Source organism: Bactrocera dorsalis, chromosome 3, assembly GCF_023373825.1.
Source record: "Bactrocera dorsalis isolate Fly_Bdor chromosome 3, ASM2337382v1, whole genome shotgun sequence".
Classification (NCBI taxonomy): Eukaryota; Metazoa; Arthropoda; class Insecta; order Diptera; family Tephritidae; genus Bactrocera; species Bactrocera dorsalis.
This window is the reverse complement of record NC_064305.1, coordinates 46,819,536-46,843,667: the sequence shown is the minus strand read 5'-3', so window position 1 is coordinate 46,843,667 and position 24,132 is coordinate 46,819,536. Positions and strand designations below refer to the sequence as shown.

Sequence of the window (24,132 nt, the reverse complement as noted above, 5' to 3'; positions counted from 1 at the left end):
CACATAAGAGAAATGGTTCAGTGCAATGTACTAACTGCCAATAATATGGGCATACCAAATCATATTGCATTCTACGCAGTGTTTGTGTGGTATGTGGTGATTTACCTCCCACTTCAAAATACACCCTTAGAAAAGACGAATTAAATAGGAATTGCAGCAATTGTGGAGGTTATCACACTGGTAACTTCAGATGTTGTCCTGTATATAAAAATTTGAAATCGAAGTTGTCATAGGGCGCACGTTCCAACCCTGTAAGGAAATTATAGCAACCTCAGATAAAAATTCGAATCCTATTACTTCTAACAATAATACTTAATATGCAAGGAAAGCTATGCATATGTGGTGAAAGGCAACACTGCGCAAATGCAACTGCCGCAAAATCCTTCAAATGGAGGTATTGAAACTATGATGAAAAATCTTACACAGTGTGTAAGTTGTAATACAATTTATGTCTACCATGCAAAACATGATCCAAAATTTTATAAAATCACAAAATCAAATGCTGAAAAATTTATTAAGTAAAATATGAGCTTATTAAATATCTGTATATGGAATGCTAACGGTGTTAACCAACATAAATTGGAACTTATTAGATGTCTGGAAGAAAATAATATTGATATAATGCTATTGTCAGAAACTCATCTTACGAACAAAAACTATTTCTTTATACCGGGATTTAAGTTGCGTGTAACAAACCACCCAGATGGAAAGGCACATGGAGGAACAGCATAAGGTATTGGTTAGAAAACGGTTAAATCACCACGCATTAGAATCCTATGCCACAGCGCAATTACAAGCTACAACAATAACCATAAAAAATCGCTGCGGGGACTTAAACTGACGGCCTTATACTGCCCACCTCGGTTTAAAATTAGACATCCAATTTAAAGGCTTTTTTGGAACACTAGGCCATAGATTTCTAGTAGGTGGAGATAATACGAAAATAATACAATACCAACACATGAATTCGGATTCCGGCGAAACATGGCACAATAGAGCAAGTAAATAGAATTACTAACGAAATAAGAAAAGCATTTGAGCACAGAGAGTACTGTTCAGCCATATTTCTAGACGTGGCTCAGGCGTTAGATAAGGTGTGGCATGAGGGACTTTATATAAGATTAAAAATATTCTGCCTTTAGAATTGCATAAAACATGGTAAAAGTGGGAGATTTCATATTTGATGTATCACAGGGCAGTGTTTTAGGCTCTATACGAGTACATCATATATACAGCAGATCTTCCAACAGCTAATAATATAATTTTGCGGATGACACAGCTTTAGTGAGCCGTAACAAATGCTACATAATATCATCAAGAATATTAGCCAAGCACTTAACGTCTGTCGAAGAATGGCTAGCTAACTGGCGTATAAATGTGAATGAACAAACGCGTAAGCATGTTACGCTTTCGCTAAGACCAAAAATGTGTCCGGCAGATAAAATAAACAATATTTTAGTACTCCAAGCGAACGAAGTAACATATCTTGGTATTCATCTAGATAGAAGGCTCACGTGGAGAAAACACATCTCTAGTAAAATAACATGTAAGAAGATTAGAGCTGCAAATTTAATTTGGCTTTTAAATAAAAAACTCCATACTTAGCCTAGACAACAAACTGTTTTTATATAATGCGGTCATAAAATGTGTGGAGTACGACCTGTGCAACTAATATTGATATAATACAAAGGTTCCAATCAAAAATGCTTAGAACAATCACGTGTTTACCATGGTACATGCGTAATGAAAATATCCATAAGACCTTGGTAACCAAAACAGCTCAATCACCTGCTTGAGCTTGTCTAGTTTTTAAATAGATTTAAGATTTTATAAATTACTGTTAGGCTTTTAAAACAAAAAGCAGACTCAATAAAATAAAAAGATATTGCAAAAAAAATATATTACATATATATATAAGTATCTCGAGGATGAGTTTTGGCTTGTCCAAAAATAATAAAACTTCTCTTTTGAGAGGCCATTTTTTATCAAAAGTTACTAGCCACTCACAAATAATTTCACGAGACGTCCAAGCTTTCGGATTTGACTTCTATCCAACTGGCAGGCTTCTCAGATCGCATTTTTTAAACGCGTGTGGGCATGCTGCTTTTCTGATCACTAACGGTTTTTCTTCATTTTCAGCCATATTGGTACACAATAGCACTGTCAATCTTTCTTTCGCATTTTTCGATCTTCAAGGCAAGAGTCTTATTTGACAAAGCACGGAAAACAGTCCAGTTCCATTTGCGCTTAAATAAATATCTTCTGGTCTGTAGCCCAATAACCTGTCTGGCAGCTTGCTTAAATAATCCGAGCCGCAGAACTTAATCGAGCAGGTACAATCTTTTATAAGAGTGTACAGGTGCTGGCGTATATACATAAATATTGATATCATCGGCCTCAACACCCGCGCCGTTAGTTCTGCTTTCTCCAGACTGGACAAGCAAGCAAACCAAATGGGTCTGGCAGTGAACGAGGGCAAGGCGAAATATCTCCTGCCATCAAACAAGCAGTTGTTGCACTCGCGACTTGGCTCTCACGTCACTGTTGACAGTCATAACTTTGAATTCGTAGATAATTTCGTCTATCTTGGAACCAGCGTAAACACCACCAACAATGTCAGCCTAGAAATCCAACGTAGGATAACTCTTGCAAAAAGGTGCTACTTCGGACTGAGTAGGCAATTGAAAAGTAAAATCCTCTCTCGACGAACAAAAACCAAACTCTATAAGTCACTCATAATTTCCGTCCTGCTATATAGTGCAGAGGCTTGGACGATAACAACAACTGATTAGTCGTCGTTGCGAGTTTTCGAGATAAAAGTTTTGCGAAAGATGTATGGTTCTTTGCGCGTTGGCCAGGGCGAATATCGCATTCGATGGAACGATGAGCTGTATGAAGTATATGATGACATTGACATAGTTCAGCGAATTAAAAGGCAGCGGCTACGCTGGCTAGGTCATGTTGGTCGAATGGACGAAAACACTCCAGCTCTGAAAGTATTCGACGCAGTAACGGCGGGGGCGGCAGAGGAAGAGGAAGACCTCCACGTGGAGAAGGACCTAGCTACACTTAGAATATCCAATTGACGCCACGTAGCGAAAAGAAGAAACAAGTGGCGCGCTGTTGTTAACTCGGCTATAATCGCGTAAGCGGTATCTACGCCAATTAAGAAGAAGCAGAAGAAGTCGAACGATGCCATATCAGGTGAATACGGGGAGTGGTTAATGGTTAAAATGTGATTTTTGATCAAATAAGTGGTCACAAGCGTCAATCGAATGCTGGATTCTGAGCAATTTTTGGTCGTCAGTCAATTTGTGCGGAACAAACGGTGCATACGCCTTTCGTAAGCCCAAATGTTCGGCCAAAATGCGATATATCGATGTTTTAGAGATGTTCAATTCCATTTCCATTTATTTCAATGATAATTTCGGCTGATTTTTGATGAATCCACGCACAGTTTCGATGGAATATCCGGTGATCACGGATTTTGATTGGCCCTATGTTGATCGTCATTTATATCCTCACGACCACTTTGAAAACGTTGAAATCACTCGTGCACTTTGCTACGGGATAGGCAATCATCGCCATAAACTTGTTTCATCAATTGAAACGTTTCGGTAAAAGTTTTACCAATTTTAAAACAATATTTCATGTTGGCTCTTTTTTTGAAGCTCATTTCCGCACCGATAACACAAACATACTGACACTTGAAATGCAATAACTTCACTTCCAATAGATGAAATGTCATGAAAGCCACCAGGGGGCGCTAGATTCAAAAACTCCTGTTTACTTTGGAACGCACCTTGTAGATCCCGTTTCATCTTAACACGTTAATGCTTGTCCTCACAGTTTTACATACATATGGAGTGCGTCCGAGTATGTACACATATAACTCGTATATAGATTTCGGCTTTTCCGTTTAGTTATCCTACATCTTCATTGTCCACAAATAAGTGTGTCGCGTCCGCTTATCAGATGTTTTTACTGTTTTCTTTAGACATTCGTTCGGCATTTCATTTTTTTCTTGTCCGGTATAGAAAGGTAATGAAAATAAAAAGTTATGAAAAAAATTAAGCAAAATAAAACATGGTTCCTGAATTTTTGTCAGGTTATGGGAAATGTCCGCTTGTTAAAGGTGTCTGCCAGCAGAGGTTTCATTGTTCTTCAATTAATGAAAAGTGTCTGTTGCATACAAACTTAAAAATTTTGGCTACTTGGTGTGATAGAAATTATTTGCCTTTGAATATCAAAAAATGGAAAACAATGTGCTTTTCTCCTAAATCTGGGTGTAATAAAATACTATTAACAAGAGCAAGTTTTAGACTTTGAAATAATACCATAGTCTTGAAAGCAAAAGGTGTTCTCAGTTTTGTTAAACGTTGGTCTAAAGAATTGCGAGATATGTTACTAAATTACTTTTTAGAACTTTGGTTAGACTTATATTGAAGTATGGCTCTGTTGTATGGAACCCTAGTTACTAAATAAATTCTGACAAGCTCCTTAGGGCATTTCCGTTGGGATTTTAGGTTAAGTCTCTTTCCATACACTAGGCGTTTAGAACTTATAAATCTACCTACACTTACGAATCGTAATTGCTTGGTGTAATGTTCTTGGTTAAAGCCCTGAATGGAGCAGTTAGCAGTTCTTTTCTCCTCTTTGAAGTTAATTTTAATATGACAATTCGCATTTCGAGGTAGTTTAGATCCTTACTATTAAAATCTTGTAGAACAAATTTTAAACTTAACGAACCAGATTCCTTATTCGGGGATCACGTGGATCGGCACGGCCTAAGGTGTCGTGCTCGTTAGCTAAACCAGCTTCTTCGGCTGGTAAATTAGGGCAGAGTTCCGTAATTCTTCCAGCCGGGATGAAGCGAGCGGTAGCTGCTGCGATTACCTTGCGAAATCGATGTACGCCAACGGTGACGGCTGTAGGAATGGTTAAAGCGGTGAAGGTGTTTTTAGTAAATTCTGTGAAGCCGACATAGTTAACTTTGTTAAAGTTAACGAAGGTACGGCTGCCCACAGGAACAAAATTGGGAGGTTTCTCGATCGAGATTATTATGGGCAGGTGATCTACACTTATATTCGGGTGATATCCTGTAGGGTAACATGTAACTGAGAGGATGTATATAATAAATATTTCGAGCTCGACATCGCCTGGCCGGATAGCTATACCGGTTACGCGTTCTCGGTTCATGAGTGCAACTATCTCTTCGATCTTGCTCTGGAGTCCGTTGCAATTAAATTGCAAGATGCGGATTTGTCGCGGGTGTCCGTGGATGATCCTGGGACTGAGGGAGTGGCGTGGGGGTGGTGTTTGTTGCAGCTGTAGAACTCGAAGGCGATTGTCGCACTGTGCTGTTGGTTGGCGACGCCACTGTTGAGTGTTGCGGGGGCAGACTTCTGCAGCACGGAGCAACATATGACACACTCCACTCACGCGTCGTGCGCAGGCCGGAACACTCCGAGAAATGACACTAGCCTGTGCAAGAACTGTGAAGAAACTTAAGTATCACGCAAAAAAATATATTTAAACATTGAGAAAAAACATTTCTGATAACCCGATAATTCCGCTTGATGAAATAGTGAAGCGAAACTGCAGCAAAATAAACTTTGAAATATATTAATGAATTAATGACAAATCGAATGTTGCAAGCCATAAACTTTCCACGCATAGAATTGCATGAAGGTCGCACAGCATTGTTGTTGTGCGTACATTAAATTGTCACCAGCAAACACTAAACGTGAAACTAAATATAATTTATTGTGTATCATTTGCGTTGGGGAAAAGTCGACAACACGCACCGCGAGATGAGTAGAAAGTTCGCGCGCTTGCGCATCAAAACACACACACGCTCAAGCACTTACGAAGTCGCAAATTTAGTATTTTCATGTGCAGATTTTATCATTCGATTTACGCGATTAAACCGCGCTATGCTGCTTATGCCACACGGATCAGACTGTGCGAGGATGAAGGTTGGGGAGGAGGACAGATCAGATGACTCTCATCATGTTGCCTGTTTGAGATCCTTTGGACTGTGGAAGTCCTCTGTTGGCCACTCGGGTCGAGTGGCGGCGCAGTGCGCGAACTAGGTGCAGGTTGGACACCCGTATTGGCTAAGGACGCAGTAGTGTATCTTATGGCACCATCTATTGCATGTATTACACCCGACCGAGGTGGAGTTTGGATGGGGCCTTTTGGCGCAAACACCAGCTCGAGTCAGGGGGATATGGAGCATATGGAATGTGGTTTGGTCATACAACTATGCTGCTGCGAAGCCGGGATGTAGTGAAACGTATACGAAAACCATGTATGCATGTATGTGTAACTCTTCAAGCTTTATCTTAAGTTCTGTTAGAAGTTCAGGGCGTTTTAAAAACAAAACTGCAATATAATACATTTTTTAATAAATTTAATATTATTTAATAATGAATATATTATGTGGGCGACGTACAAAATTGTATGCAGAATGATCACCTTTTGCCCTCACACAAGGTATTCAAATGATTTGGCCATTGATCAATTGCAGCACGCAAAGTTTTTTTTGGTAGGGATGACACTCCTCGAACAAGAAATGTTTGAGAGACTACGAATCTCTGTGGGGTATTCGACTGTAGTCCAATAATGAAACCAGAAATATTGATTTTAAGCCACTGTTGGGATATTTTTGCTTGGTGTACTGGCCAAGAATATTGAGTATACAATGCTCTCCATATTATAGCTTGTATATAGAGATATATCTAATCTTAATAGAGATCAATAGCTTTGTACTCAATATTGACCGTTTTTTTGATTAAGTTCACCATTTAAAAATGTTCCTTTAAAACAGAAATTAAATCAAATAATTGGAAGCACAGGGTGAATTTCTTGGAGTAGGAACCATATTATAGTTTAATAAACATTTTCGTCACATTTTAAAAATGAGATTCTTTGAACGTTACTTTATATACAACACGTCTATTAAAAAAATAGTAAGACTATGTTCATAATTTTAAAAATTTTAATTTATTTTCAAAATCTATGTTGTCCTTCTCAAAGTCCCTTGGCCTCAAAACACGTGTGCCAATATTTTCCCTAATCCTCGAAACAGTTGTTAAAGTCAATTTTCGGAATAGCCCTCAATAAGCGTAGAAATTCACGTTTAGCGTCTTTAGAATTCAACCGAAGATAATCAGGCAAATACGGTAGTTGAGGCACGGTATGGTTCAAAATTTGGCGAAAAACTCATTAAAAATCAATTCTGTATGCGACGGTGCATTATCGTGGTGCAAAACGGGGGCAAACGGGGGCAAACGACACATAACACCCAAATAGTATTCCTTATTGATAGTTTAGTCGGTCGGAAGAAATTCGTAGTGCACCACACCTCCTGCCGAATGCATTTTATGAACTTCAGAAAGACAAGCATATACAAACACTAATGAGTATTTTAACGTGACATTTGGCGCAGAAGTAACTGATAGTCATGCTAACCTGGAAAAAAAATATTTCGGCGAATGGGTTTTCGCGCGAAATTTAATTAAAAAATTTTACTATTTTTTGCTTATAATACCCGTTCTCTTTTTTACAGGCGGTTTTTTGCATTATACATATAAGTGGATTTTTTAAAAATGACGCTACAAAAATAGACCGATAGGGACAACTAACGATGTCATATTTTTTCTCGCTCTTTCGACATTTTTTTAATAATTTTGCAGCTCAAACTTTTTCAATTATACGGAGATATACGACTGCAACGACATCTGTTGACCAAATACGAAAAGACTTTTTCATATACTATATTTGTATATATAAAATTGCTTGAATTTCGATCCTCTGGCTGCCGTATTACACCTTAAAGTATTTCCTTGGCTCTGATTTACGCAAGTTGTAGGAGTATACAATTTTTGGTTGCACCCGAACTTTCCTTACTTTTTATATATCGGGCATAAGAGGACTAACAAAGAAAAATTAATAAAAATCAAATTCAGTTGATTTTGCTGGGCTGATTCTGCGGATGAGAAAACGAAAAACAAGAGTAGAACATAACAAAAAATTTTCAAAATACTTTCGAGAAAAATTTAATAATTTTATTGAAAAGGGCAACAATATAGTAATTAGTATGACTGACGAACTGTGCCATGACTAACACAAATCTGTGTTTAAATATTTTTAGCAACTCCGATTTTAATTCAGACATGGGAGGTAAAAGAAAATTATTACAATGGTAAAAAATTTTGACTACATGTTTTTTCTTATGATTTTAATTTACCCTTATCTATCAGGATAAGCTGTGATAATTTATCCTATGGTACATTGCATACTCAGTTCCAATTATGAAGAGCTAATTTTCATAAGGTGAATCAGAAACTATCAAAGTATTAAATGTTGGTTGACAGCAGTTTGAAAATAATCGATAATCCTAAGCTGTTTTATAGTTCCATTGATCTCAAATTGACTATCACATTTTATCAGATTCGCTATGGAATAAATTAACAATACGCCAACCTTATCATTTCAAATATTATTATCGATATTAATCCAAAGAGGTATTTTCCATTTAAAATAGATACAGCCTTTTGCACTGTTTTGTTCGTGTATTGAAAGTTAAATACGAATACAAAAGGAGCACTACACTCTGCATTTGTGTCTCCTTTAAGTTAGTCGCCTTGACGTGGCGAAGGGGCTAAACAGCTGTAACCCAAATATTTTTTACACGCATAACAAAGGTAAATCAAGATGCTTCTTATAAAAAAAATAAATATACATAAATGCAATCCTTTGTCCAAATTACAGTACAGCAGATACATATCATGAAAATATACAAAAAAAAAGCAGTCAGGAAAGCCAAAACTGACTCATGGCGATCTTTCTGCACATCGGTAGAAAGTTGCAAAGAATCTGCTAGGCTTAGTAAAATTGTATCCAAAGATCACACCAATATGGCTTACATAAAGGAGAAATGAAATGCCTAGATCTGCAGAAGAGTCTCTGGAGGTACTTATTAAAACGCATTTCCCTGAGAGTCAGCAAACGGCGACAACGGAGGTTCACCTAGAACCACTGGCAAACGCAGCTGACTACCTAAGCCTGATGGTAGACTAAGGCCCCTATTATGAGTTGCATTCGATCTTCGCTATTCGCTGGCTATCGAAAATCGAAAACCGAATGTCAAATTCGTATTATGAGCCATGCAACCCTGTGGAAATTTTCGTTGAGCATCGAAATGGCTGTCGAACAGAATTTACCTATCGACAGCGTAGCGTAGTGAATGGAAATTTGTGAAAATGTAGGTTTTTTGCGTTTATTTATTACTTTATGGTAACAAATAATTAATTTATACTATTTTTGTTAATTTTATGCAGGCCGAAAGTCCCCAGGAAATCTGGTATTACTATAAAAATGTGATTTTGCTTGTTGCATTTCAGCCTCGGTATAATTGAATTTTATCCATCTTTGGCAAATGAAATTCTCCAGGGCATCGAGTACCTCAGATAGTACCACAGACACCGTGGGCTGTGCAAGTCCAAGCATGTTTTCATTCCCTATACTAAGTTGATACGATCCCTGAACACAAAATCGTAAAGCTGTTGCCAATTTTAGTATATTGGGAATAGATTTCGCTGGTGTGCATCGCTGCAGCATCTCCTCTGTAGCGGACAGCAAATCAACAAACGCCCCTTTCGACAAACGGAAGTTTTTTATAAATCTACAAATAAAATTTCCTAAATGTTGAACATGTAGAAACCTCTAACAAATAGCATTGTACTTACGTAGCGGAATCCAATTCCAAAGGGTTGGAAGTGTCCCTTAGCTTCTTTCTATTTCTAGCCAATTCCAGTAAGCTTTCATCCTCCTCTGAAGAATCGCCAAACCACAACTCAGTCCTAGTCATATTTTATTTTAACTTATATTTATATTTTCTTTATTTATAAAATATTTGTTAGTTTTATCTGACAGATGTATACTATCGTGAACATTCAAAATGATTGCAATTCACAATAACGCCAATCTTCATCGAATGAGCGTCGTAATACCAAATGCAAATTCGTTCGACCAGCATTTTCGATCGTTGTCGAAGATCGAATGCAACTCATAATAGGGGCCTAAAGGAAAATTAAATATGCCATAAATAGTTTTAAACATTTTAAAGCGGCATGTCCAGACGGGATTATGCTTATAATGCTGCAAAAGTTGGAAGAACCAATGATTCAAAAGTGTGAAAATATATACAAAGCAAGCATTCAACTATCTTACATCCCAAGAAGTTGGAAAATAATTAAAGTGGTGCTCCTACCAAAACCAGGCAGAAGAACACACCATAACGCTAAGGATTTTAGACATATAAGCCTCACACCCTTTGCGCTGAAGGTACTAGAAAAGCTAATGGACTCACATGTAAGAACAACCATGGCGGATATGTTATCGAAATCCCAACATGCATACATTAAGGGGGGGGGATAGGGTTTTTACTTTCGAAAAATCGATTTTTTTTTCTTATCTTATTGTTTTACATTTTAAGAATATGTCCTTCAAATTTTAAGTCGATAGAAGTAATATTCTTAGAGTTATCGTCTTATTAGTCTCCTGGCCTTTAACACTCTAACTCTAACAGCTGAGGGCGGTCGGGATAGAAGTGCAGCTGCCGACGCGTTTTTCTCAAAACTACTTTTTCAAAGTCCGTGTTCACTGTCATTTCAAAACTACTTGATCGATTCATTTCAAACTTTGAACACATTTTTAACATATGAAATACCGGCCCCAACGTTTATTAAATAATTTTTTTGTTTCATTAAGGGTGTTTTCCACCCACAAAATAACAGTTTACACTTTAGATGCCGCCAAAAATTTTTGAATGCAAAAAAAAAATATCAGAGAACGTTGAGGGGAAGATTTGATTATAGTTTAACTAATTTTTCTTGATTTTTTATTTTTGGATAATTTCCAGCCGAGTTATGGTGAACACCGCAAAGTATTTTTTCTCAAGACGTTCTGGGGAACTGGGGGCACTGTTACCGGCTTATGCCTCAATATTTCTGCATGAAAAAAATTCCTTGCAATGTCAAAAGTGTGCTCTATAATGTACAAAAGGTCCGAATAAAATTACTCAATCCAGATGTGAGAAACAAATTCACAAGAAAAAGTTTTTTTTTTACCTTGAAAACCCTACCTCCGCCCTTAAGGACCGATCAACCGAAACTACCCTTCACGATGTGGTAAGTGTAATTGAAAAATCATTACATTACAAACAATACACCATGACTGCATTTCTTGATATAGAGGTAGCCTTTAATAATATAAAAGTAAATTCTACATATAATTATAAGGTGACACTGTGCGCAGATGGATACTATCGATGCTTGAGAATAGAAATTCAAGGTCTGTCCCAAAAGAAACACGACTGTTAAAAAAAAAACTACAAAAAATTAATATTTTTCAAAAGTTATACTTTTTTATTCAAATTAGTTTCCTTGTGCTTCGATACAGCGTTTAGCCCGGTCAATTAGCATTTCAAATGAGTGTGTAAGGCCATTTTTCGCTCTTGAGAATATCGGTCGTCGCCTTTTGGATAGCTGAAATGCCCTGAAACCAGTGTCCTTTCATGGGCAAATGAAGTTTTCCAAATAGGTAAAAATCACAGGGTGCCAGATCAAGTGAGTAGGGTGAGTGATTAATGGTTAATATGGAGTTTTTTTTTTTTTTTTAAATAAGTGACAAGCGTCGACCGGTGACACCGGCGCCAGGACCCTGCCTCACGGTATTGTGGTCGAGCACGACGAATGGGTGACAAAAGACGCTTCATAACACCAAGGCAAAACACAGCATTAATCTTTTGGCCAGGCGATACGAACTCTCGGTGTACAATACCCTCGGAATCGTAAAAACAAATCAGCATTGTCTTTATTTTTGACTTCTGAAGACGACTTTTTTCGGTTTCAGAGAGGTCCTCACGACCTTCATGGAATCGCTTATACCACTGATGCACATTACTACGGGATCATTTGAAATGTTTCAGTAAACGTTTTCCCAAGTTAAAAAAAATTTAATATTTGCTTTTGTTCAAAATGCATTTTACGACCGATGACCAAAAGCTGATTATAGTTATCCAATTGTCTTAAAATTTTTACGAAATGTCAACAAGAGATCAAACTTTTTATTTCATATACCCACCAATAGGTGGCGCCACCAGAAACAGTTATATTTAAAAAGTTCTGTTTCTTTTGCGACAGACCTTGTATTATAACATCAAACGGCGCTGCAACACAAACAAGTTATGTGAGTAGAGGGACGCCTCAAGGAAGGGTCCTCTCCTCGCTTCTATGAGTTGTAGTGCTGAACGAAATACTACTCTAACTAAACGGTGAAGGAGTGAAAGCAGTTGTATATGCAGACGATATAGTGTTGTTGGTATCAGGCATGTTTGTTTCAACAGTCAGTGAGATTATGGAAAGATCACTACGAAGGTTAAACATACGGGCTAAGAACAATGGACTAGGAGTTAACCCGAACAAAACAGAACTGATGCTATTCACAAGCAGAACCAAAATCCCTCAGTTTCAACTTCCGGTACTAAACTGTACAACACTCACTCTATCCCCCACACCTAAATACTTGGGGGTGGAGATTGACACCAAACTGTCCTCGAAAATAAATATAGATAAAAGAATAAACAAAGCATATATAGCCTACTATACTTGCAGGAGAATCGTCAGCAAGAATTGGGGCCTCAAACCTAGTATAATTATGTGGATGTATACGGTTGTCATAAGACCTATAATTACATATGGAGCTATGGTATGGTGGTCAGAGCTAAACAAACAATACAACATTAAAAAATTAAATGGAATACAAAGAGCAGCATGTGCGGGTGTTACTGGTGCAATCAGGTCATGTCCGACTGACGCGCTCAACGTGGTCCTGCATCAACTACCCATGGACATCTTTATTCACAAAACAGCAGCATTTGCGGTGGGTGATTGGAATCAGCCGAACTACGGACATAGTGTAATCCTAAACAAGCTCACCATTAATAAATCAGACTACATTCTCCCAAAGCTTGATTTCAATAGACACTTCCAGGTGAGAATACCATCTAGACGAGAATGGAGAAGCGGCTCAATAGAGGAGGAGGATACCATCTCAGTCTATACCGGCGGGTCCAAAATAGATTGCGAAGTAGGCACGGGGGTATTCTCCACTGATCTAGGCATATCTCTCTCTATACCTCTACTGAACTCGGCTAGCATCTTCCAAGCGGAAGTACTGGGCATAGAAAAAGCCTGCGAAGTTCTATTGAAAAACCACGAGAATATACATAAAGCAATTATATTTACGGATAGCCACGCGGCGCTTCTGGCCTTGTCTTCGCCCATGACAAATTCCAGTATAGTCCACAACTGCAAGAAAGCACTAAGCTCCAACCAGACTTGATCTGGGTTCCCGGTCACAGGAACATTTTCGGTAACGAAAAAGCAGACGAGTTGGCAAAGGCAGCAGCTTTCCTAAACGAATCCGAGACAGAGTTAATACCAAGTCCACTAAGATCGATCAGGAAAGAGCTCAATATACAATTTCAACAATTAACAAATAACATATGGAAAATACAACAAAATGCAATATAACTAAACTAAGACTAACTGCTACATGGCGTCGACCATTTGGAGAACATGCGTCCAAAATGGGTATGCCCTACAACAACATCTGCCGATGCTGCGAACAAGTAGGGAATATGGAAACAATTTTCCACTTTCTCTGTGAATGTCTATCACAGATCCGACAAAAAACACTTGGAATCCATTAAGTACTAAACCTTGAATGAATGTCTACAAAAAGCATATCGGATCGTAGCTTCATTGAAACCACAAAATGGTTACAACGAGAAGGTGAAACGTGATAGCAAAAACAAAAAGGTCTACGACTAGTGCATCAAAATGGCTCAACTGCAGGGCTGTACTCCCACCTATCTATGTACCTGCGTTTGTATGTAAATGCTCTGAAATTTTTGGAGCAAATATTAACATTTTTAATCTCCCAAATATAAAGTTAGCTTTTATTTTCAGATTTGTTCTCATTCTCATAACGGTTGCTTGTATCACCCCAAAATAATCAAGTTACATATAGGGTTACATATAAATTTTGAAAAATAAGTATGGGGAAATTATAATTTAAATTTCAACCAAATTCGATACGTAATATTATCCTGACATCCCAACAAGTAAGGAGGCTCGTTATTGGGATAGCGTAATGCGAAGTGTATATATTTCCCCTTAGTTGTGAAAATGATTTCATTGCTTCAAACTAACTTGACATTTTTTTATTTTATTTAATCGTGAATGTCATGGAATGTATGTATATTTTCTTAATTTGTTTTAGTTAATTGGCTCTATTCTATACAAAAACCTTTTCGGGAAAAATATTTGTGAATAAGTAATTTACACTGAGGTGGCCAAACAAATAAAAATAGCCCTAAATTCTAATATTATAAATAAATTGCTTTTATTTATGGTCTTATTTCAATTATATTTGGTGATGTATGTTTATTGGCGAATATATGATGCCGATAACATCAATAAAACACTGTAAGATGGAAAAAATTAATGGTGGCCGCCAGGTAAATCTACATATATAATACAACAGTGAGAAAAGCAATACTTTGCAATGTTTCGATTGTTGGTTCTAATCCAAAAGTGGCATCAAAATTAAAAAAAAAACTCCGTATATGATACTGAAGTAGCTTTTCCATAATATCATCAAAGTTTGCAAAACGAAATTTTAATTTCCTTATTAAACATAAATTATTAATCAAGATATAAAAAGTATAAAATTGAAAACCAAAAAAAAAATATTTTATTATTTTTGTTTTAATATTTTCGTATTGTCCAACAAAAATCTCCCCTTATTTTTTTAACTAAACAAAAAGGAAAAAATAAATTGGGGATTGTTCCAATCGTTGTAAAGTTAATAATAAATCCGTGCCAGATTGATTTCGTTCATTGTGCAATGATCCGATTCCGTCCATCTGCAATATCAACACGGATTTGTCTCGTCATTCTGATCACTTATTTATACATTACTCCACATCTATGTATACCTAATACACAACAACAAATGAAATTTAATAATGAGCATTTATAAGTAATTATAAAAAACAGAAATGTTAAAGACAAACAGATCTAAATGGCTGACACATGTCGTTATTTAGAGATGCATACATTGTGACAAAAACGGAAATTGTAATTGAACTGACGAGTGGTACAAAGCCCTCAAAGACAATCGAGAGATCGTTGAAGACATGCCACGTTCTGGACGACCTTCCACCGGGCTTTAGAATACCGTCCTGGGATTTCGGGAATAAAATGGGTATGGTCGGATAGAGCTTTCCAGATCAAGAATACATATAGTGAAAGCCGCAGGAATCCATTAGTTTTCGAGTTATTTGCGTTTAAAGTATTTCAAGTATGTATTTTTTCGATTTAAAACTAATATTACACTTTTATATCCACTAGCACTTCACTAATTCGTTTGTTCACATTTATTTTAGTAGTTTTAATTCAATATTTAACTTATTATTTAAATCTATTTACTTAAAAATAACGAAACTTCACCTTATTTTTTTATATTTATACTAATAAATAAAGAAACAAATATGTATCATTTTGGTCGACCACTTTTTGCCATTTTTGCGCTAGAGATATTATTCCACCAGTGTAAACCGAAATTTCGAAATTTTCAGTACGGAAGCGAGCGAACCATTGTTTTGCTACACGAATTGATACATTCATTGGTGGCTTGCGTGGCATTCTTCCGTTTTTCATACAAAATTTTCAAAATATAGCGAATTTTTTCATTATTTTTACTCATTTTGGAACAGCTGTAACTTTTTTTCAACTTCCCCGAATTTAATTCTTTTGGTTAAATGAAGCTTAAAATCTTACCCATCCAACACTAACACACATAACACGCAATGTGACTGGTAGCACTGGAGATATACGACTGCAACGAAATCTGTTGACAAAATACGAAAAGACCTTTTCGACTAACCAATATTTTTTAAACTAACAAAAGTACAATAGAAAGAACGATAAACAAAACGAGGTTTTCGCGATTTTTCCAATACCCCGGTATTGGACCGATTAAAAATTTTCATCTTTTTTTTTCAAAATGTTATATGAAAAAATTGCTTGGCAACTTCTGAGCATAACGAAGTTATATCCTTCTTCTCTTCAAAAATATGACAGCTCTTACTGTAGATGAAAATTTTTACAATGTTTGAACAAGATTCTGACGTTGATGAGGAAGCTTTGGATGAAAATGAGATGATTAACCCCAAGTGTAATTTAAAAGTGTTGATGTGGTTGAACACGAGGCTATTTCAGAGGAGCACGAAACCGCAATGTTCTCAATTCTCCAACACCAGACGCAAGTGAGGCACAACCGAAAAAAAGGTGGAATTTCTTATACAGCAAAGAGACGGAAATGTTTTCAGCAGGAAATTTTTAGAGGCATAGCATATAAGCAAACAGAAATAAGTGAGGTTGAAAATGTCCACTCCTTTTAGCAAATATGTATATTACTGATGAGTTTTTTATGAGGAACGTTAAAGAAAAACCATGCCCTTGGGATATTGACGTGTTTTTCTATGTGAAAAATGTGGAAATGGCCTTATGTATCAAGGATCCACGACACCCTTAGATCAACAATGGGTCAAAACAGTAGGCCGCGGTTCTGCACGCCAAATGTATTCCAAATATCAAAATTGAATATTATTAATTATTCGACACCTGCTTTTCAACATACCAATTGTTTAAGACAGATCTTAAGATCTCTTAAATCAAAAATGGCTTGGCTTCGCAGTCGTTCTGTACGCCAAATGTATTCCAGATATCGAAATTGGACCAGACAGCTGCTTCCCAATATACCAATTGCAGAAAAATATTTTCAATCTACGTTTCCCAATTGATAAAGACAAACCTCAGTGATGGGATAAAGAAAACAAGAATTTTGGAGTTATAGATACTACATATCCCAAGTTGTAAGAATGTATAATGTGTGTATGGGCGATGTGGATTTATTGGATTAAATGATCCTATACTAGCGGACAAGTATTGTGAATTTTGAAGATTTGTGTCTTATATATGGAGTTCAAAAGAGATTACATTAATAAAGGACTCTCGAAAAAGAAAATATTAGATTAAATGTGTTTTTGCATTGCAGTTGCCCGTACACTCCTCGCTGTCCAACAAAAGGACATCAATTTCAGACAACATCTGTTATAATTTTTTGTACTAATATCATCAAATGAACACAATAAATATATTTATATAGTAATTTAATATCCCCTTTACAAATTGAAGAATTCATACTAACCTTTTCTCCATATCAGACATTTTGAAAAAAATTGAATATCAAGTGACTGTTCCCTCCCGCATTGCCAACACCCTTCGGTTTTAAGCGAAAATATGAATTAAGATAAGAACGTTTTTTTGTCAACGATTTAGACTTCTATTGTCAACGACAACATCTGATGAGTCGACGTTACGAGTTTTGGAGAGAAAGGTTCTGCGAAAGATTTATGGTCCTTTGCGCGTTGGCCACAGCGAATGCCGCATTCGATTCGAATTAAAAGACAGCGGCTACGCTGGCTAGGTTATGTAGACCGAATGGACGAAAACACTCCAGCTCTGAAAGTATTCGAGGAAGACCTCCACTCCGTTAGAAAGACCAGGTGGAGAAGGAATCTTGCAAAAAGAAGAAACGACTGGTGCGCTGTTGCTAACTTGGCTATAACCGCGTAAGCGGTTTCTACGCGAGTAAAGAAGAAGACTTTTAACAAAAAATATATGAATATTTTAAATGTTTAAACATGACGAAGATCCGAAATATACAGCGAAATCACTATCTCACAAAGCTTTAGCAAAACCAAATCAAGGTTTTCAGCGATCCCCGGACTTAAATCTATTGAGCATATTATTGCAAGTTGCAAAGTAAAAATCATCAAAAATTGCTCATCTGAAACAAAGTGACAGTGGAGCAATATTTCATTGGACTTGGATTGGAAAAAGTGGAATCAATACCCGAGCACTGTGAGGCTGTAATTAAAAAAAAAGGCACACGTGGTATAGAAAAGAAGATAGGGCGATGAAACCACTATCATTAATTATTTTGATCTAATTTGTTTTGAAAATACATCATTAGAAATATAGTTCTTTGTTTTGTTAACACATTTTTAATACAGAGATACAAACTCACATATCGTCCAACATACGGCATAAATTCGACCTCTATAAAATATATAATATTGTATATAATATATCCGCGATATACGCCTTTACATCGCTTCGTTTAATTACTTAAAATCCATCTGTGAGCCGTAAAATTAATTATCTCCGACGAATAATAAATGCGACCTAGTTATCAGTATTTTAGTAGTTTTCTACATTACTAACCGTTTTATAAAGAATGGACTTGGTTGTCGAAGATTTAACTGGTTTTACAGCGTGGTGGTAAAAAATTCATTCTCAGTAAATTTAGTCGATATACTTAGCTCTAGTAAGGCATGTACGTTAAACCTATTATAGATAGAATTATACTCACTTTTTGAAAAATTTTTATCCGCATCTACGTCTCGTTACTAAAATTTGGCACAGGGCAAATTACACTTTTTAATTTTGAGCTAAGTTATAGTAATTTATACTTAAGTTATTCCTTTCGCAGACAGACGGACGGTCGGATGAACAGTCACCCAGAATTCCACTCGGCTGATTATTTATAGACCCATATATATGACTCTCTGTAGTACTAGATTCCAGCATAAGAAGATACATCAAGCTACCAAAAAACGCACGCCAACAAACACAAGGAAGGTTCGACGTCGAGAAGCTGCAATCACAACAGACAGCCGAACGATTCTCTACTCGGCTTGCACTCCTGCTCTCTGAGAGCACTCGTCACCAACTCGGTATAAGGGAACTGTGGGACGGCATTTCAAACTCCTTACGTACAGCTGCAACCGAAACCATTGGTTTTCGGAGAGTGCAAAAGAACAGCTGGTACGACGAGGAGTGCCGTGTCGCAGCGGAGAGAAAACAGGCTGCCTACCTCGCAACGTTACGATCGACCACAACACGTGCGGGATGGGATAGATACCGAGAGTTGAAGATGCCCAGAGCATACTTAAATTATGGAGGAAACACTTCTCCAACCTGCTGAATGGCAGTGATAGCACAACACCGGGAGAAGGCGAACCCGATTCCCCAATCGATGACGATGGAGCAGACGTTCCATTGCCCGATCATGAAGAAGTTCGAATAGCAATTGCCCGCCTGAAAAACAACAAAGCGGCAGGGGCCGATGGATTGCCGGCCGAGCTATTCAAACACGGCGGCGAAGAACTGATAAGGAGCATGCATCAACTTCTTTGTAAAATATGGTCGGACGAAAGCATGCGCATGGTCGGACAATTGGAATCTAAGTGTGCTCTGCCCAATCCATAAAAAAGGAGACCCCACAATCTGCGCCAACTACCGTGGGATGAGCCTCCTCAACATCGCATATAAGGTTCTGTCGAGCGTATTGTGTGAAAGATTAAAGCCCACCGTCAACAAACTGATTGGACCTTATCAGTGTGGCTTCAGACCTGGTAAATCAACAACCGACCAGATATTCACCATGCGCCAAATCTTGGAAAAGACCCGTGGAAGGAAAATCGACAAGCACCACCTCTTCGTCGATTTCAAAGCTGCTTTCGACAGCACGAAAAGGAGCTGCCTTTATGACGCGATGTCTGAATTTGGTATCCCCGCAAAACTAATACGGCTGTATAAACTGACGTTGAGCAGCACCAAAAGCTCCCTCAGGATCGGGAAGGACCTCTCCGAGCCGTTCGATACCAAACGAGGTTTCAGACAAGGCGATTCCCTATCGTGCGACTTCTTCAATCTGCTGCTGGAGAAAATTATTCGAGCTGCAGAACTTAATCGAGCAGGTACAATCTTTTATAAGAGTGTACAGCTGCTGGCGTATGCCGATGATATTGATATCATTGGCCTCAACACCGCGCTGTTAGTTCTGCTTTCACCAGACTGAACAAGGAAGCAACGCAAATGGGTCTGGCAGTGAACGAGGGCAAGACGAAATATCTCCTGTCATCAAACAAACAGTCGTCGCACCCGCGACTTAGCTCTCACGTCACTGTTGACAGTCATAACTTTGAAGTTGTAGATAATTTCGTCTATTTAGGAACCAGCATTAACACCACCAACAATGTCAGCCTAGAAATCCAACGCAGGATTACTCTTGCCAACTCTACAAGACGCTCATAATTCCCGTCCTGCTATATGGTGCAGAGGCTTGGACGATGGCAACAACCGATGAGTCGACGTTGCGAGTTTTCGAGAGAAAAGTTCTGCGAAAGATTTATGGTCCTTTGCGCATTGGCCACGGCGAATATCGCATTCGATGGAACGATGAGCTGTACGAGATATACGACGACATTGACATAGTTCAGCGAATTAAAAGACAGCGGCTACGCTGGCTAGGTCATGTTGTCCGGATGGATGAAAACACTCCAGCTCTGAAAGTATTCAACGCAGTACCCGCCGCGGGAAGCAGAGGAAGACCTCCACTCCGTTGGATGGACCAAGTGGAGAAGGACCTGGCTTCGCTTGGAATATCCAATTGGCGCCACGTAGCGAAGAGAAGAAACGACTGGCGCGCTGTTGTTGACTAGGCTATAATCGCGTAAGCGGTGTCTACGCCAGTAAAGAAGAAGAAGATATATGACTCTGCAGCTATGTCGAGTATTTTAGATGTTACTGTTTTTTGTTTACGAACGCACTCAGTAACCTGGGTGATCGAATAATAAAAAAATCACTTTTTATTTCGTGTATCACGTCACTTGTCTAAAGCGATAAAACAATTCTGCCAAACCTGTTTGAAACCAATGGTCGGCACGTTATTGGGAGAAAGAAATAGTGCAAAGTGACTATGTCAGAATGAGCTCTATAAAACGAAGTGTATATAGCTAAAATCTTTAATTTAAGTTAACATTTAGCTAAATTTACCTTGGCTTCCTCCAATCTGCCCAGTGCTTTCAGCAAATTTCCTAAATCGCTGCGTACACAATAAAGATCCTTAAAAAAACATTATATTTATTATATTTATAATTTGAATGTATTATTTCACTTACTGGATTGTATTGCAATGCTGTAATGTAAGCCTGAACTGCAGATTCCATGTCACGTGCCGCAACCAACGCAGCTGCTAAGTTTATATATCCATCAATAAAATCAGGCTTTAACCTAACGGCTCGTCTATAATTTTCTAACGCTTCGGGTAGCTGACCGCGCTCTTTATACACATTTCCTAAGTTGCTAAAAAAAAGTTAGAGTTTATAAATTAAAATGTTATACATTTAGTCGGCAAAGAATAAAACTAAGTATTTTTACACCAAGTTATTATAACTAAGCCCGGTGTTTACTTTGCTGCCCAAACAAACGAACATACCACTTTCACGATCGTTAAATAAAAATGCTCATATATTTTAAATGTACAATAATTTTAGCACTATTGTTTATTTAATGCGTATAAAAAATATAACGTTATATTTGAAAGAAGAGTGTACGGAGCGGGTGAATATAATTCGCAAACCGGACCGTTGAGTGATTGTAGAAGATATTGACGTGGCGCCGGTTAGGATCGAATGTCTTGTAGACGGATGTTAACCGATTATTTCCCAAGGGTAAAAATAAATGCATATTTTATGGTTTTATTGTTTCTTACGTTTAAAAATACATAAAAAAAGAGAAAATTATTAAAAAAAAAAATATTGGTTAATTATTTTTCATTCCGTGAAATGTTGCACCTACGCAACGTTGGGATTACTGAACTTATATTATACAAGCAAGTCATAAAAATACATTTAAAATATTTCACTTACGCTAATACTATAGCGAATAGCGTGAGTGAAATATTTTAAAACAATCAGCATGAAGATGTATTTGACATTTTTTACACATATAAATTGTTGTACTTTTACACTGTCTGCATCTTCTTCGACGTTTATTTTCGTGCTCTTCTATGACATGACCAATATTATCGAAGCGAATATTGGAAGGTAATGCGTTTTTGGATGGTCTTCCTAAATTTCTATTTGAATTACCCAAAAAGTGAGAATTATCTGTAAGTTGGGCTTCTTCGGTTTTCATCAAACTAACAGCAACGTAAGATTTAAATTCTAATTGAGTCATAGATCGCTCATTTGCCAGATTGTAAATCTTCCACGAGTTTACTAAAACACTATCTATCAAATTGATGAACAGTGGCCACCACCACTTTTTCCCTCTTACTCGAATCCTATAATTGGCAATTCCATTATCATGCAGATCGACGCCTCCCATATTTTTATTATAATCTGCTATAACCTGGGGCTGTGGCACATTCACCATTTTTTTTATTTTTCTATCGTAACGTTTTGCCGTAACCAATGGTTCGATTTTTGCGTTGTTAGTAGCCACAGTCACCACAGAATTGTCATTCCATCGAACTAATAATACTTCATGTTTTTGGTCAAAGCTGAAGAGTTTTCGTATTTATCATGGTTTTATTCATTGTTCTATTTTCTCGAATAGTACCAGTGGCAAAATAGCCTTTCTCTTTCAGAATGCAAAATAATTTGTGCGAAGAAAAGAAATTATCAAAAAAAATGCGATGTTTGCGAGGATCTTCAATGACAGACAATAGGTCCAGAACAGTTTTTTCTCCTAGACCTAAATCATTTCTATTGTCGTTACTATCCTTTCCGCCATATGGAATAAACCGATACAGATAACCATTTGAACTACACAAGCACCATATCTTGAAACCAAATCTTACAGGCTTTCCTTTGATGAACATCTTGCAACTATGACGTCCAAAATACGGCACCATTTCTTCGTCAATTGACAAGTTGTGTGAGAATATCCCAAACTGCATATTCTTTTGATTCATTACATCGAAAATAGGACGCAATTTAGCGAATTTATCATTTTTATCCAGATCCGCATTATCACATAGATGAATGTTTTCCTTTATAGAGTAAAATTTGTTCCGACTCATACAATTTCTTACAATTGATACATTTTTGTCTTCATCTTTTGACCAGTACAATTTCGTTGCTGGTAAAGAATGATAGCCAGACAATAATAATATACCAAAAAATCTTTTGAGTTCTGCTACCGTGAGGATAAATAAATGACGGTTATGGTCACGAGCATATTTTTCCGAGAAACATACAATCTGTTCCCAAATTTCATCACTAAAAAATAGTGAAAATACTTCCAAAGGTGTTTTTCCACCTACACGTTCTTCAATATTTTGTGTCATTACTGTTTCATCACTTGTAGGACAATTCATATAGGTCGGATGTTTTTTTTTTTCCAGTCTGGAACACATTTTGGGGACTTCTTTGACAGTCTTGGCTTCTTCGATGTTGAAGGACCGAGCTCACCTTGCGTGTTTTCAGGCTCTAAGGGTAAATCGGTGTGTATTTCATATGTTCCAGCGATATCAGTGGACACAATATTGTCAAAATCACCTAGCGCGTCAACATCTAGGCCTTCCTCGTCTGTAAGATTGTCAACCGTCGGGGGGATGTACACGGCATCGATTTGAGTGGCATCTTGTAAATCCTCTTCCTCTTCTAAGGTACTCAGAATTTCTTGAGAAGATAGTAATCGCTGCCAAGCCATAATATTTCGCCTTATTATTTACTGATTTGTATACACTCACTTAACGTTTTTTAGAAATTACTATGTGATACTATTAGCATAGTTTTGACAGCTCTCTCTCGAACCAAAGAGTCTCGTATCAAGTTATCTATGTTATTAGCTCAACGTTCTAGAACCAACTGAATAATAAAAACAAAACAGAACTACTCCTTGAATAGCGAGAACCCATTATTGACAATACATTTCTAACACGAATGGCATGCTGAGTAACAATAACAACAGACTATTGTTATTCCCAAGGTTGCGTAAACGCAACGTTTCCTAGAAATGTAAGATAAACAACACGTGTAGGTAGTTTTGTCCACCAAAAGGGTTTATATCACAAAGAAGATATTGTTAAAGCTTTGTACAGTGTAAAAAGTAAAGGTTTATTTAAATTAATATT

General features: G+C 37.3%; 1 protein-coding gene across 3 annotated transcripts in view; it reads right to left on the bottom strand.

Moving 5' to 3' along the window:
- Positions 1-24,132, bottom strand: part of LOC105226367 (UDP-N-acetylglucosamine--peptide N-acetylglucosaminyltransferase 110 kDa subunit) — a 162,803-nt gene that overhangs the window by 92,339 nt on the left and 46,332 nt on the right. For all 3 annotated transcript variants that reach the window (XM_049451231.1, XM_049451229.1, XM_049451230.1), the window contains exons 4-5: positions 21,170-21,353; positions 21,045-21,113 (exon numbers count right to left, since the gene is read on the bottom strand). In XM_049451231.1, the coding sequence (XP_049307188.1) occupies positions 21,045-21,113; positions 21,170-21,353 (253 nt within the window). The remainder of the gene's footprint in view (positions 1-21,044; positions 21,114-21,169; positions 21,354-24,132) is intronic.